At 38.0% G+C, this 12967-nt stretch overlaps 1 protein-coding gene across 2 annotated transcripts in view; it reads right to left on the bottom strand.

Moving 5' to 3' along the window:
- LOC141492492 (calaxin-like) overlaps positions 1 to 9702 on the bottom strand; it is a 30055-nt gene extending 20353 nt beyond the window's left edge. The window contains exon 1 of one of the 2 annotated variants that reach the window (XM_074192815.1): positions 9517 to 9702. In XM_074192815.1, the coding sequence (XP_074048916.1) occupies positions 9517 to 9601 (85 nt within the window). In that variant the 5' untranslated portion in view covers positions 9602 to 9702. The remainder of the gene's footprint in view (positions 1 to 9516) is intronic. The other variant, XM_074192814.1, reaches the window with a different exon arrangement.
- Between the last annotated feature and the right edge of the window lie 3265 nt (positions 9703 to 12967).

Genomic DNA, 12967 nt, shown 5'->3' with positions numbered 1-12967 from the left:
ATGGACTGAGTTTTTTGTGCAGCGTTGTGACTACAACTCCCAGTGTATCCACACCTGCTACTTCATCACTTGTCTGTCACCACAAGACTTTGGGGAATGGTTATGATGTCTTTTGTTGCGAGTTTATATTGGATTTAAGTGAGGTATGCATGAAGTCATCCACCTCACAAAATCATTATTCAGCAGGGCAAGACAGAATCAAGACAACTGGTGATGGCTCTAGATGCAGTGGATGACCTTGGCATCTTTGATGTCTAATCAAGCTCAAGGCTCTACAGCACCTGCTTTAGCTGGCTTCACGGCCGTTGGGATAAATTGCTCTCCTCCACCCATTCCACCAGTGGAAGGCTTCACATGCTTGGGGTAGATTCCTCCCACTACTCACCATGACCTTGAGTCTCTTTCAGTAACTTTCAACCTGGTTTAGCCCACCTGTGAAAATGCTTTCCCTGGGGTATGGCTTCCCGTGGCACACCATAGCTTCTTGGAGCCACAGGTGAGAGTTAGGTGGCTCAGGTGGACATCAAAGGTGGAAAGCTGCCCTGAAGAGGGCTCAGCAGCCCTAACACCAATGTATTAGTCTTTCTTGAAAACACCCTACAGTGGAAAATGATTGTTCACTAAGTACTTATGAAATGAGCAGGTTGAAAGAAAACTGGGAAAATCATGAATGATATAGAGTAAAATAAGTAGACTTGGGAGGACAATTTAAACCATGACAATATGATTGGTAAAAATAGTCTTGAAGGACTTTAGAACTCTGCTCAACGCAATAATAAACCATGAGACTAGAGGACTGAATATGAATCTGCCACTCACTTACCTTTTGCCAGACAAATGATTAAAAAAATTCAGATACATGTATTTTGGCAGATTATTGAATTAATTTGGTTGGACTATGCATATTTTTGATGAAATTTTTCTTACATGGGCAGCAAGAGCGGCAGACAAAAGCACGTAAAAACAAATAATTTAAAATTAATACAATAAAAATGTGAACTTGGAGAATCAAATGTCTCTATAGGACTGATTCATTTTGAGCCCTCTCTACCTAGGGACCTAGGTGACAGAGAGAGAGAAACCCTATTTTTAAGGGGATGTGTTTTTATTTCCCTTCACAGTAAAATATCCCTTTGTAAAAAAAGTTAATTGATGCTATTGGTTGCTAGTGAGATCAAAGCTTTAACAGGTTAAATTATATTGGGCTGATAAACACTGGAGATGATACTAAATGAAAATACACAGGGAAAGGGATTATTCTGATACTATTAAAAGAGATCTACTACTTCTCAGGGGTATAGGGGGGGATATGGCCAACCATGCTGGGGGACCAACCTATTAGTATATATGTGGGCTGAGAAAGCAATCAAAGATTCTCACTACATTGGTTTATTGACTTGGATGATTTGCCATTCTTGATTTAGATTATTTCACTTGTCTACTTTTCTACTTTTTTAAACCAGTACCAAAGAAGGTATTCATTACCCCCTTTGCTGGTTCCCTGGTATTTTCTAAGTTAATAGGTTGTCAGCAAATGAATTTTGTCTCTTTTTGTCTGTTTATGCCTTTAATTTCTTTTTCTTACCCTATTACTTTTTTTTTTTTAGGATTTGCAAGGCAAATGGGGTTAAGTGGCTTGCCCAAGGCCATGCAGCTAGGTCATTATTAAGTGTCTGAGGCCAGATTTGAACCCAGGTACTTCTAACTCCAAGGCCAGTGCTCTATCCGCTGTGCCACCTAGCTGCCCCCCCCTCCCTTACTTTCACCCAGCATTTCTAGAACTATATCCAATAAGAATGGGGAAAGGTGTGTCATTTTTGTTTTATTTCTGTATTTACTTGGAAACTGTCTGGTGTTTTCCTATCACAAAAACTTATAGCTTTTTTGATATTCATGTTTTATCACATAGAAATAATCTTTTATTACTGCTGTATTGTAGAGTTTTTTGGTTAGTAAAACTACTATATTTTGTCAAAAACTTTTTTTTTTAGGTTTTTGCAAGGCCAATGGGGCACAGCTAGGTAATTATTAAGTGTCTGAGACCAGATTTGAACCCAGGTACTCCTGACTCCAAGGCTGGTGCTTTGTCCACTACACCACCTAGCCGCCCCTGTCAAAAACTTTTTTATGCATATATTGATATAATCATGCAGTTTAAAGGTGTTTGTTGTATGTACAAATTATGTGTGTTTTCCTAGTGTTAAACCAATTTTGCATTCCTAGCATAACTCTTTTGCTGTTAAACTAAAAAGAACATTGCTTAAATATTTTTGATAGGATTTGACTTTTTGCATTAATTAATGGTTAGTGAATTTGTCTATAGTTACTTCTCCTTTCTCCTTTTTTTCCTTTCTCTTTCCCTAGTATAGATACCAGAACTATATTTGCCTTAAAAATCTGCAATATTTTCTTTCTCACTTTTTATATAGGTATTAATTACTCTTTAAAAGTATGTAAAACAAAAACTCATCATTCTTGTCTAATTCGGTCAACTTACCATTTAAGTTATGTTTTGCTCTTAAATTATTCCTTACTTTTCCAACTCACATTGATTTTTCTTGCTGATCCAAATATCTACCACATTTCTGGTCTAGAGCACACATTTTAGATTATAAACCATTGGGGGCAGTGGATAGAGCCCCTACATGGGGGTCAGAAGGATCTGAGTTCAAATCCAGCCTCAGACACTCGATACTTACTAGCTATGACCTAGAACAAGTCACCTAAACCTCAAAAAACCTCACCAAAAAAAATTGAAAATCATCTATATACAGGAAAGACAAACAAAAGATTTAAACTTAAATCAAAACTTAATAGTGACATTTTGAATGAGAAGGGCAAAGAATAAATCATAAAAATTTAATAACAAAGAAAATGATGAAATGACATGCCAACATTTCTAGGATATAGCTAGAGGTGTGCTGGTAAATGCGTTAACAACCAGAACTCCAAAATTCATGACATAACTTAGATAGAATTAAATCTATATTCATATGAACCAGCTTTTTAAAGGTATTCTCTTTATGGCTTATTCAAATTCATTTCCTACCATTGAGTTGTTTGAAATCTTTATTTCATGCTTAATTAATTATTTTATATATTTCTTGGAAATCTCAAATTTCTCCAAATTTTCAATTTTAATATATAGTATCTGGTAGGTTCTGCGAATTCATTTCTCCTGTTTTTATTTTATCTTATTAATTTTCATTTTGACAATTTTATTTTCCTATCTTTTTTCATCATTAGCTTTTTTTTTGCAAAGCAATGGGTTTAAATGACTTGCCAAAGTTCACACAGACTCCAGAACCAGTGCTCTATCCATTGCATCACATAGCTGTTCCTTCAGGTTAGCTTTTAAAGGTATTTAAATGCTGTCTTTTCTTTTTTTTTTCTTTTGTTTTTGGATTTTTTTTGTTTATTTTATATTATTACAATAATCTTGTTATGAGAGTGAACATAAATCCCCCCCCCCCAAGAAGATGAGAAACCTCAAGAATAGCAAGAGAGAAAAAAAAAGTACTTCATTCTGTGTTTAGATTCCAATGACTGTCTCTGGGGTGAGTTGCTTTCTTTATTATAAGTCCACCAGAGAAGTTACTTCAATATTTTTCCCACAGTTGTTATTACTAGCTGTATTTCCCTCCACTATATTCCTCCCCACTCTCATTTATTCTGTTCTCTTTCTCCTTTCATTCTGGTCTTGTCGAAAAGTGTGTTGTATCTGAGTACCCTCTCTCACTATCTTCCCTCTCTTCTATCATCTATTTCCCCCCTTTTCTCCCCCATTCCCCCTTATCCCGTCCTTTTCTTCTCATTTTTCTCTAAGTAAGATAGATTTCTACATCCCATTAAGTGTGTATGTTATTTGATCTCTGATCCATGATTTTTGCTGCAGGTTCTACAGCCAGTGCTCCTCACTCCACACTCATTGTGGTGTAGCAGAGTTCTCTCATGGCCCCTTCAAGCTGTTGGTGGTGATCCCTGGGCTGGGAAACTATATACATATATGTGTGAATATATATACATATATATATGTATATATATATGACACACATATAAATATTATTACATGTTATATCTGTGATTACTTAAAAATAACTTTGGTAGAAATATCTATCATGTTCCTTCTAGAATCTTGCTTGCAAAAAAAACCTCCAAAAGCCATCAAATTATGACTCTAGTCAAAATTTAGAGGGGCAGAACCCACAGAAAGACTGAGTGATACAATTTCTAAGCCCAAGCCAACTTAGAAGTTCCATAGGAAAGGTGTATTTCACTTGAACCAGTGGTTGGAAAAAAAACTGCAGCTGCAGTACAGTGCAGCTCAGGGATCACTGGGAACAGCTTAAAGGGGGTGGTGAGAGAACTCGACTGCACCAGAGTGAGTGTGGAGTGAGCACCTGCCTCAGAACAGCTCCGTGGTGAGAACCTGCAGCAGGAATCAGAGAAACCAGTATGCACCTCCAGAGCACAGCCCACAAACAGTAAGGGGGTGGGGGAGATTGCAGAAATCTCTCTGCTCTCCCTGGGGCAGGACTCTACTGTCTGACCATACTCAGATCCTGGTTGCAATTTGACCTTCCATACTAAGATAGCAGGGACCCTCCTCACAGCTCCAGGGCAGAGGGGAGTGCCTGTGGTCATCTACATATCAAAGCACAGACAAGAGAGCATATGCCCTTGGAGAAATAAAGGTTCCAGTGGGGTGTACCCCAAAAAACCCAAAGCAAGTGTCCCAATAATACTCAAAAGCTCAGGAAGCACCCCGAACCCAAGCACAGGCTGGAGAAATGAGTAAACAGAGAAATAAGAGGAACACCATTAAGAAATACATTGTCTATGATTCCAAGAAGGATCAAAATACTCACTCTGAAGATGAGGAAATCCAAGCTCCTACATCTAAAGACTCCATGAAAAACAAAAGTTGGGCTTGGTCTATGACAGAGCTCAAAAAAGATTTTGAAAATCAAGTAAGGGGATAAGAAGAAAAATTGGGAAAATAAATGAGAGATATGCAGGAAAAACATGAAAAAGAAGTCATTAGCTTAGTCAAGGAGATCCAAAAAAATGCTGAAGAAAATAACATGCTAAAAACCAGGTCAAAATAAAACAGTTCAAAAAGTTATTGAGGAGAAGAAAGCTTTAAAAAGCAGAATTGGCCAGATGGAAAAGGAGATAAGAAAACTCCTCTGAGGAGAATAAATCCTTCAGATGTAGAATGGAGCTAAAGAAAGCTGATAACTTTATGAGAAATTGAAACACAATACTTCAACACCAAAAGAATGAAAAATTAGAAGAAAATATGAAACATCTCATTGAAAAAAAACCAACTGATCTGGAAAACAGATTAAGGAAAGATAATTTAAAAATTATTAGAATACCTGAAAGTCATGATCAGGAAAAGAGCCTTGACCTTATTTTTAAAGAAATCCTACAGGAAAATTGCCCTGATATCCTAGAAGCAGAGGGCAAAATAGAAATTGAGTGAATCTACTGATCTCCCCCAGAAAGAGATCCACAAAAAAACAACCCCCGGGAATATTATAGCCAAGTTCTAGAACTCTTAAGTCAAAGAGAAAATATTACAAGCAGCCAGAAGGACACAATTCAAATAAAGTGGAGCTGCGATCAGGATCTCACAGGACTTAGCAGCAACCACATTAAGGGCTCATAGGACTTGTAATATAATATTCCAGAAGGCAAAAGAGCTTGGAATGCAATTGAAAATCAACTACCCAGCAAAACTGAACATCCTCTTCCAGGGGAAAAAATGGACTTTCAATGAAAGAGGGGGATTTAAAATTTTCCTCTTGAAATGACCAGAGCTTAACAGAAAGTTTGACCTTCAAATACAGGACTCAGGTGAAGCATAGAGAGAGGAGGAGAAGGGTAAATTATGAGAGACTTAATGGTGATGAACTATATGTATTCCTACATAGAAAAATGATATTGATAACATTCATAAGAACCTTCTCATTTAATAGAGCAGGTAGAAGGCACTTTTATAGATGAAGCACAGGAGAGAGCTGAATTTGAAGATAAAATATGGTGTAAAAATGGAGTCAATAAGAAAAAAAGGGAAATGTAATGGGAGAAAGAAAAAGGAGAGGGAGAATAAGCTAAGCTATTTTGTATAAAATATTTTTTTTTTTTACAATGAGCTTTTGCAATGATATGGAAGGGGGAAGATGAGGGGGAATGAGGGAACCTTCACTCTCATCAGAAATGGCTCAGAGAGGAAACAGCATACACATTCAATAGGGTATAGACATTTAGAGTAAAAAGGAGAGAAAGGGGAAAGGGGGAAGGGGGGGATGTGGGTGATGGAGGAGAGGGTAGATCATAGGAGAAAATAGATAAAACACATTTTCTTTTTTTACTTCTTACAAGGGGCTGAGATTGTGTGGCCTGTCTGGGACCACAGGGTCAGGTGGTTGTAGGGTCTCAGGGGTGGTAGGTGGGCTCTAGGCCTCTGAGCCCCAGGGCTGATGATCAGTCTGCTGCGCTACTCAGCTACCCTACAGCACATTTTAGAAGAGGGCCAGAGTGAAAGGAGAGAGAAAATATATGGTAGTGGGGAGGAATGAATAGAGGGAATTACAATCAGCAATAGCAACAGTGCAAAAAATATGAAAGTAACTTTTATGATGGACTTATCATAAAGAATGTGATCCACCTGAGACAGAGCTGATGGTGTCAGAACAGACTCAAATACATTCTTTTCCTCTTTCCTTTACTTTATTTCTCATGAGGATCTATATTTTTTGGGGGGAAGGGGTATTATATTTACTCTTAAACAAGAATATTTTAGTAATGTATAAAAAAATCACTTGTACAAAAATGCAGCAAAGAATTGGAAATGCAAATGTCCTTCAATTGAGGAAGGACTGAACAAATTGGGGTATATGTATGTGATGGAACACTATTGTTCTATTAGAAGCCAGGAAGGATGGGAATTCAGAGAAGCCTGGAAAGATTTGCATGGATTGATGCTGAGTGAAATGAGCAGAACCAGAGGAACATTGTGCACCCTAGCAGCAATATGGGGGTGATGACCAACCTTGATGGACTTACTCATTCCATTAGTGCAACAAACAGGCACAATATTTTATTTTTCTTCCTTAAGGATGATTTCTCTCTCATCGAATTTAACTTAGATCAATGTATAGCATGGAAACAATGGAAAGACTAACAGAATGCCTTCTGTGGGGGGTGGGGGAGGGAAGCAAGATTAGGGGAAAAATTGTAAAAAATTCAAAATGAAAGAAAAGAGTAGTCTAATTCAAAAACCCCCACCAAAACAAAAGTTATGAACACTACATGAAAGTTGATCTGTTTCTCCTCTTTGTTCTTTACCTTCATGAAATAAAAGGAAATAATTTGTTTAACATCAAAACCCAAGCCTTTGATGCTGTTAAATGATGTAGTAAATTTTGCCGTAATAAAAGTTTATGAAACTATTAAAAATTTTTCTAATTAAAAACAAACAAAAAACACCTTTAAAATAAAAAAAAGAAAGAAGGAAAAAAGTGACTTGGTGGGACCATTTTGAATCCATCCCACAGACCTAGTTGCTAAAGGGGATACAGTGTGACTCACTGAAAAATCAACTTCAAGCAAAAGCAACTACTCTATGATCATTTATTAAGTATTAAATTTGTTAAAAACACTGTACTTGTCTTTGAAGAGTTAAAGACAAAAGTGAAACAGGCTCTGCCCTCAAGGAGCTTACATTCCAGTAGGGGAGATATCTTTGTAGGGCTCTACATGAATATAAACATGTAGTCATGAATACACATATGTAAATGTATGTCTATGGCCAAGTAAAAGAAAGGGATAAAGGTGGCACTCATAATTTTACTGGAATAGGGAACTCTCAAATGAGGAAGTTCCCTCCCCCAATGAAGGTCTCTACCTTCTCAGTCTTGGAACAGAACATTCTAGATTTGGAAGGTTCTAGGGAAAAAGGGTCAGGCAGAAAGGAGGGAGTACCAGGCAGAAGGAAGGGGCATTACAGGGTATAAATAGATAGTCTGCTGGCCAAAGACAAGCCTTATTTATTTTAAACTATAAAGATAATAAAAAGCCTGGAAAATATGGCTGAGGAGGAAAACCTAAATGACCTAGAGAGTGGGCATGTAACGTGTCTCTATCTTCCACCAAGGACAAGACTAGAAGAAATGTGAGGGAAATGTTAATGAGATGAGATATGTCTAATATTACATCAAAAATCCAGAATATTATACATCCAGAGCTGGAAGGAGCCTCAGACTTCATCTCTGAAGTCCAATATCATTTTACAGGTGAGAAAGATTAACTTATTTTCCCCAAAGACCCTTAGGTGCTAAATCATAGACCCTGGATTCTACCTTGTATCTTCCCAAATTCAACCAACCACCTTCAGACTATTGCATACTCCCTTTGTTAGATACTCAAAAAAAACTTTTTCAGTCTTTGATAGTGTGAAAGTCATCCTCAAAGTTGATTTTCATTTTTCAATTTTAATAAATAACATTATAGGCAACCAGTATTTCCCTTTATGGACTGTGAATATCTGCCAAATAATTTTAAAAATGCTGGTAAAGGGGCAGCTAGGTGGCACTGTGAATAGAGCACTGGCCTTGGAGTCAGGAGGACCTGAATTCAAATCCAACCTCAGATGCTTAATAATAAACTAGCTGTATGACCTTGGACACATCACTTAATCCCACTGCCTTACAAAAAACCAATAAATAAAATAAAAAATGCTGGTGAAAATATTTGTCAGTCAGAGAGAGAACAGTAGACTAGAGAAGTCTGAAGAGCTGAGACTGAGATTTTTGCAGTGAACTTCCTTTCACTCTAAGTGATCGAAACAAGACATAAACCATTTCTTGCTTTTCCAATAACTTTGAGTTTTATTGATATAGTTGTGATCAGATCAAATCTGATCTGACTTATTTTCTCAGCTCCTTTTGGTTGCACCATCAAAATGGGAAACTTCCTCCACGGGAAGGGATTCAGGGTAAGGGTGGTAACAAGTTTATAATTTAGTAGGTCCCTGAGAGGCCAAGTGAATTGTCCGTGGTGAGCAGAGACGTCCAGTTAATATAAGCCAAAGTCACAGGCCTTGAATCCAGGTCTTCCTGAATTGGCCACCCTGTCTTCTGAAGCATAAAATACTATTTTTTGTTGATTTAATCACAAAATCTTTTAAAATATATTCCTAATTAAGATTAAGAGGGTAGTGGACTACTTCTCTTTCAGTTCTCTATAGGTTGGTCCTCATGAGGCAGTTCTAAGTCAAATGTCCTGAATTCAGGGAGAGCTGCCTGACTTATACTAGGGACAAGGTAATCCTTTGTACACGTTGAGGGCAGCCCTTTCAGATGATAAGCTACAGTCTTGCAGGGGCAGAGGAAGTTCTAGGGGAAATCCCAGGTCCAGGCCCTAGATCTCCCTGCCCGAGTGAGGAAAAGCTGCTGCCCCATGGGCGTAGATATCAGAACTAGTTCCAGCTTAGGTCATAGTACTCACAGTGTGTGGCTGCTTTGCTCAGGGCTGTCACTACCTTCTTGAGGTCCCTCAGTTTGATACCAGTGACCAGTCTTTTTGGACTCATGATCTGAGCCAACAAAAGCTTGCCAGGCAAGGCAGGGGTGCCAAAGCTTCCACGGGTGATCTCTGTGGCAGTTGAGCCCAGGGCAGAATGTTGTCATACCAACTCAGGAACTAAACAAAGATTCTGAAGGCTAAATTGGATAAGTGGGGTCATCTAGACAGTAGGAGAAAACAAGTCAAGCTGCTGTAGGAGGAGGAAAGGCTGAATCCAACAGGAAAGCAGGGGTATCCAACAGCAGCGTGATGGGATGGTTTCTGATCACCAGGGAGTTATCAAGTCCAAAAGATTCACTACTAAATCCCCTAACATGTTTGACAGAGACCACTCTGCTCATCAGATGGTTTGGATGGTTTGAGCTCTTTCATTACCTGGGGGGGTAAATTCAGGTGGGCTCCAAGGGAACTAGACTTGATAGTCATATCACCCATAAAGCAGAAAGGGGGTTCGCCTTACTTCCTGGTGATTTTTGAAAAGAGCTAGGGTAAATACTTTCTTTTGCACTATCCAATCCTCAGACACATTTAAGCTTATTATATGCAGGAGAGGTAAGATACTGAAGTCTGAATGATCCCAAGTCTTGAGGCATTTCTTGTTTCATTTTTTGTGAGACCAAGCTTTCACTCTACAATGTAGCCTGCAAGGAGGGATGGGACAGGTGGGGAGGGGGGAGAGGGATTTCCCTCTCTCCTTTTTAACCCAACTTGATCAGAGGCAGGGAATACAGATTCTTATTCTAGGCCTGAGGTGGTCTAGCTATGTGACCTTGGGGTCGATTCAAACAATTGAATCTATCAGTTAGGTCCCAGAATAGCACTTTCCACTTAATTTCCCTGAGACTATATTTATTGTACTCCTCCGCCACATTCTCTAAAATGAAAATGTCTGTACAGCCAACCCCCTGGCTGTGCTGGAGAAAGCACTTTACCAGCCCTGAGAAGCTCTATCAATCTGAATTATCTGATCATCATCCAAGGTTTTTTACTAACTGCGTCTATTCAGGTAAAACTCTTCTGCTAAGCAGCCACCCCTTAGTTACACACTTCTGCAAATTTCAGCCAAGGAACCAAGCATCTGGTGATCTCCTCAAAGCAGAGCCTGCTTCAGAACCTTTTGAGTAAAATAAAATGCCTTTCATTTTTGACTGGCAGGAATAATTTGATCTGAATGTTATATATAACATTATAAAACATTAGTTTTGGACAAAGACAGCAAATAAATTGGACCACACATTTTGTCCTCATTTTTATTGCAGGAACTCTGAAAAGTCAAATGTCTGGAGGGTGATCATTTTATGTGAATGGATGGAACATTTGAGTAGTGTTTAGCTCAGAGAACCAGGGAGATATGATCATGGTTCTTAAGCTTTTGTATTAAAAGGAATTAATTTCTGCAGTCCTAGGGGAAAGTTATTGGTTGTAGATGAAAGTTTGAATTAAAAAAAAAAACCAACTTCCTAACAATTATTGAGAAACAGTAAGCTATGTTGGGAGGCTGAGGGTCATACTTCTCTCCAAATCTTCTTCATTTTAAGTCAAAGTTAGATGCTAGGTCAAACATGAATTATACTCTAGTCTCTGAAGTCCCTTTCAACTCACCTTCTGACATCATGTGAATTAAGTTGGTTAAAATTCAGGTGAATTCCTATCTACTACAAATCACTGTAAGAACTAATAAAGCATTTGTTTGAGGTTTGCAAAGTGCTTTGAAATTTTATCTCGCCTGCTCTTCACAACAACCTGGGGAGGTAAGATTATATTTGTTTTGCAGTTGAGGAAACTGAGGTAAACAGATATGAAATGGCATGTTCAGAATCACACAGCTAGTCTGAGGCAAGATTTGAACTCAAGACTTCCTGACTCTAGGTTCAGCTCATTAATCACTGCACTACCAGTTGTCTAAACTCTAGCCTGTCTGTGCTGAGGCTCTTCCAATCTTTGATGACTACAGAAATGTTGCCAAATTGACTATCTAAAAGAACCCTATATATAGTTCCAAAATTAACATTTCCTGTGAACTGGAAAAGTGACTCTTAGGACATTAAGTGCCCCTCCCTGCCTTTCCAGTCCAATTTTTCTAGATAAGTTCTTGCTTTTGATCTTCCAAGTCTTTTATAAAAAAAAAACCCATCAACTCTATCATTTAGGTCCCAGAATAGCACTTTCCACTTAATTTCTGAGATTCTATTTATCATACTCCTCTGCCACATAAATTCTATCCTTGACTGAATTCATTCAGGCCCTAATGCTTTTGACTCCTTGTTCTAAGTAAATTCAGTTTGAGAAAACATTATGTTTTGTAAAATCCAATATCCCGATGATTTCTAGAAACCAGAAAAAATAAACTCAGAATCAAGTCAGTATAAAATCCACGTTTCTACCTAAGCAATAATTTCAAAATTATTTGCTAGTTGCTGTATCAAAGGGTTTTCTCATGTTTACAAAATTAGTAGTTGAAGTTTATAAAACATGAGAAAGGCAAAATCTGCAAGTACCTTAGTAAGAATTTGGAATAGATCTATAATCTATATATGTATGTATATATAAAATTTATAAAATATTATCACCTATCCAATTTCTTCCTTCACTTTATTTTCTTAAATAACATAAATAGAATGAACTTAAAAGTGCAGTAAGTCATAAAAATCTGGCCAACCGTTTCAAGCCTAAATGGGGGAGGGGCAAGAATAAGTTCATCGAGACTGCAATTTTTGCCTTATTGCTACTTAAATTAATTCTAGATAACAATTCTTGTAAATGTAGCATCGATTTCATCATTCTTTGACCAATCTGATGTCTGCCCGAGCTAATAGGGAAGTATTCTATAGCTATTAATGCTGACAAAGCAGCCTCATGCATTCATACAAATAACTTATCCTATCATGGCTAGATTGAAGGCCATAACAGACTAGTGATGACAAGCCAACCTTGACTCCATTTTTTCTAGAGGGCCAGTGTGCTTAGGCATCCACAGGGAGGCTTAAGAGCTGTTCTGTCACTAGGTTCATAGGTCAATGCTCCAGGGTACAGGACCTGAGTATTGGCGGTAGTGGCTGCAGGTAAGGGCACTGACAATGATGACTCAATACACAAGTTCTCCTGAGTGGCTCCACAGAGATAATTTTTCAAGAGGTTCAGGGTTGCCCTTTACATGCATATTACTTTTGTTGTACGATAAGAGATCTGAAACTACGTCAGAAGGAGATGAGACTATTACAACACTCACATAGAACCTCACAATGTGTGATTTTTAGCAGACTAGAGAAGTGGTGGAAAAACTGGTAGGTAAAAAGATTGATTCAAATTATGGTTAAGGAACTCATTAGCTGTATAAAAGGTAGGTGTTATAAAGATGACTGGTGGTATCATA

The sequence above is a fragment of the Macrotis lagotis genome, chromosome 7, assembly GCF_037893015.1.
Source record: "Macrotis lagotis isolate mMagLag1 chromosome 7, bilby.v1.9.chrom.fasta, whole genome shotgun sequence".
NCBI lineage: Eukaryota > Metazoa > Chordata > Mammalia > Peramelemorphia > Peramelidae > Macrotis > Macrotis lagotis.
Note: the sequence above shows the minus strand (reverse complement) of the source record. Positions and strands in the feature narration are given on the sequence as shown.